The 2,622-nt window shown below is 44.2% G+C and overlaps 1 protein-coding gene across 1 annotated transcript; it reads right to left on the reverse strand.

Annotated features, from left to right (window-relative positions):
• Positions 1-933: 933 nt before the first annotated feature.
• On the reverse strand, positions 934-2,218 carry cldn5b (claudin 5b). Its single transcript, XM_074690817.1, has one exon. It carries the CDS (start codon positions 2,159-2,161, stop codon positions 1,514-1,516), a length of 648 nt encoding a protein of 215 aa, XP_074546918.1. The 5' UTR covers positions 2,162-2,218; the 3' UTR covers positions 934-1,513.
• Between the last annotated feature and the right edge of the window lie 404 nt (positions 2,219-2,622).

Genomic DNA, 2,622 nt, shown 5'->3' on the forward strand with positions numbered 1-2,622 from the left:
TAATTATCTTTTTTATTACCTCAGCATCTTAGAAAACAGTAGTTGCTGGTCCATTATCACATCTATCAGTTAGGTGTAATAAATTGATTAAATATTGTTTTGGTTTTGAGTTGAGCTGGAGTCAGTATCACACAGTGGCACAGGACACTGACGGACTGAAGCACTAGTGGACTGGAAACTGTGGTCCCTAATGAGTTTTTTTAGTCACCCTTTAAAAATCAGGTGTTGCATGTTGTAAATAACAGACAGTAGAATGTTTCTTTTATTTATTATAAAAAATTTTATTAATAAATGAATGGAAAAAGAATGACAAGAATTACAAAAACCCTGTACATGTATTCAAATGCAAATGATTCCCTTTGATCACAACATGAGTGCTAATTGGTCTGAAAGGCTTCACTGTCTGCTGCACACTCAGTGTGGGAACCAACACAGGCAGACAAACAATGCGTATAATGAAGCTCTGCACCATGACATAAAAACATTGGAGACTTTTCAGGATGCAGGAAACCTGCAAGTTGCTTTTATCTGCTTACATCTGAAAGTGTTGATTAACAAACTCTGAAAACTGCACTTGAGCTGGCCATGTGGTGCATTCAAGGAACGTAAAGACCATCCAAAGGTTTAATACACTTCTGATCAACCAAAGTACATTCAATTCAAGAGAGGGAGTAAAAGTCCAGTGTATGTTAAACACATTAGAGGAAGATCAATCAAGGAATCATCAAGGTAATCATCATGGGTAAGATGTCATAAATGATTCTTGTTTCCAAATATTCCACTTGATTTGTCAAAGTTTTACATCTTTTAGTAACATTTCACCTATATGGACTTTAAAACCATCAAACCAAAAAGCTAACCTTATTTTTTTTTTTTAGAATGAACTTAATCTCTTATTTTAAAAATGTTCTATCCCCCCCCCCCCCCCCCCCCCAAAATATTATAGGCAAGACTTATGTAGATGCAACATTATAGCTATAATCAAATCATTTTAACCTTTTACAGGATTTCAAGTTACATTTTTCCCTAATTTCCCAAATACCTTTAACTCACAGAAATGAGAATAAAATAGTGAAACTTTTTGTTTTTCTCTCCTTTTTAAAAAATTGTGATTACCAAAAGATGCACAAAGCTTGATTTCTGGTGGATGGTATGCGTCAATTTTTGATGTTTAAATCAATTTATATGATAAGAAAGTCTTTTTGTGGTACCATACCACAGGTTTGACTCAAGATAATTTAATTCTGGCCTAGCAATACCTTCAAAGACTTTTTTCTGACTCAAAAATACTAACACTTCATGACGAACGAATCTTTCCTCCATATTTTTGTCTATATTTTGTCCCCCTTTCTCCTCCATACACATTTTTGCAGTTGCACCCACACTTTGTCCGTTTTGTCTCCACCTCAGTGCGCCAAGCAGCATCTTCGAGCGCACGTCGTGTCAAAGTTTCACAGCAGGAAAGTTTCTTCAGCTCTGCTCAGACACAAAGTCCTGTGGTTTACAGTTCAGTCTAAACGTAGTGCTTCTTGTCGAAGTCTCCGTTGGTCGTTATGCTCTTTGTGGGCGCGTATTTGATGGGGTACGAGCCTCTCACGCCTTGAGAGAAGGAGCAGCAAAGCAGGGTCCCTCCTAGCAGCAGGAGCGCAGTGGCGGCCCAGCCGATGTAGATAGCGGCGCCGATCTCCCTTTTCTTGGACGGGGGCACCTGCGGGTTGTGGAAGTCCACGATGATGTTGTTGGCCATCCAGCAGAGCGGGACCAGCACGAAGAGCCCGCTGATGATGTAGATCACCCCGCCCGCGTTCACCACCCTCGCCTTCAGGGTCTCATCCTTGATGCAGTTGGTGCACTGCGCCCCGGCGATGGTCACTGTGAGCGCGACCACTCCCAGCACGGCGGAGATCACCGTGAGGGCACGCGCCGTCTGCAAGTCCTGAGACAGGGCCAGAACCGAGTCGTGGACTTTACACTGCATTTGTCCTGTACTCTGCACCACGCAGGACATCCACAGTCCGTCCCAGATGGTCTGAGCCACCACGATGTTGGAGTCGATGAACGCAGTCACCTTCCACATGGGCAGACCGCACGCGACCATCACCAGCAGGGAGCCGGTGACGCACAGCGCGAGGCCGAGGAACTCTAGACACGCAGCAAGCATGGCTCTGATGTTTGGGTGCTCCTGATGTGAGGGCTCTTCTCTTCTCTTCAGTGTCTCTTTACGGGGCTCTGCGCGCGCTCTCAGTGCGTCTGTTCATTTAAGGCAGCGCGCGCCAGACGCAGCCGCTCCTCCATCCAAACAAACATGGCAAACTTTCCACCAATAGTCACTGAATGCGTCTTTCTCTCAGCCAATGAGAGGAAGGGAGCAACAGTTGTGTGCGCGTGCTTGCACGTGCACGATTACGCACCACTGTGTGAGGAGTGATGAGCGCAGAGCTGGAGCGCAGCAGATGTTTGGTGTCTCCTGTGGTTCCTCAAGGGGTGAAGCAATAGAAGAGTGATATGAGAGAAGTAAAAAAAAAAAAAAAAAAAAAAAGGGCCTCAGAGAACTTCAAGAGAAATCAGAATAAAAGTAAAAACACTCTGATTACGGTAAGGCCTCATCCTGTTGGTCCGGTT

The sequence above is a fragment of the Halichoeres trimaculatus genome, unplaced genomic scaffold (genome assembly GCF_033239565.1).
Source record: "Halichoeres trimaculatus isolate MK-OKI-2021-1 unplaced genomic scaffold, fHalTri1.1 fHalTri1_scaffold_16, whole genome shotgun sequence".
NCBI classification, from domain to species: Eukaryota; Metazoa; Chordata; class Actinopteri; order Labriformes; family Labridae; genus Halichoeres; species Halichoeres trimaculatus.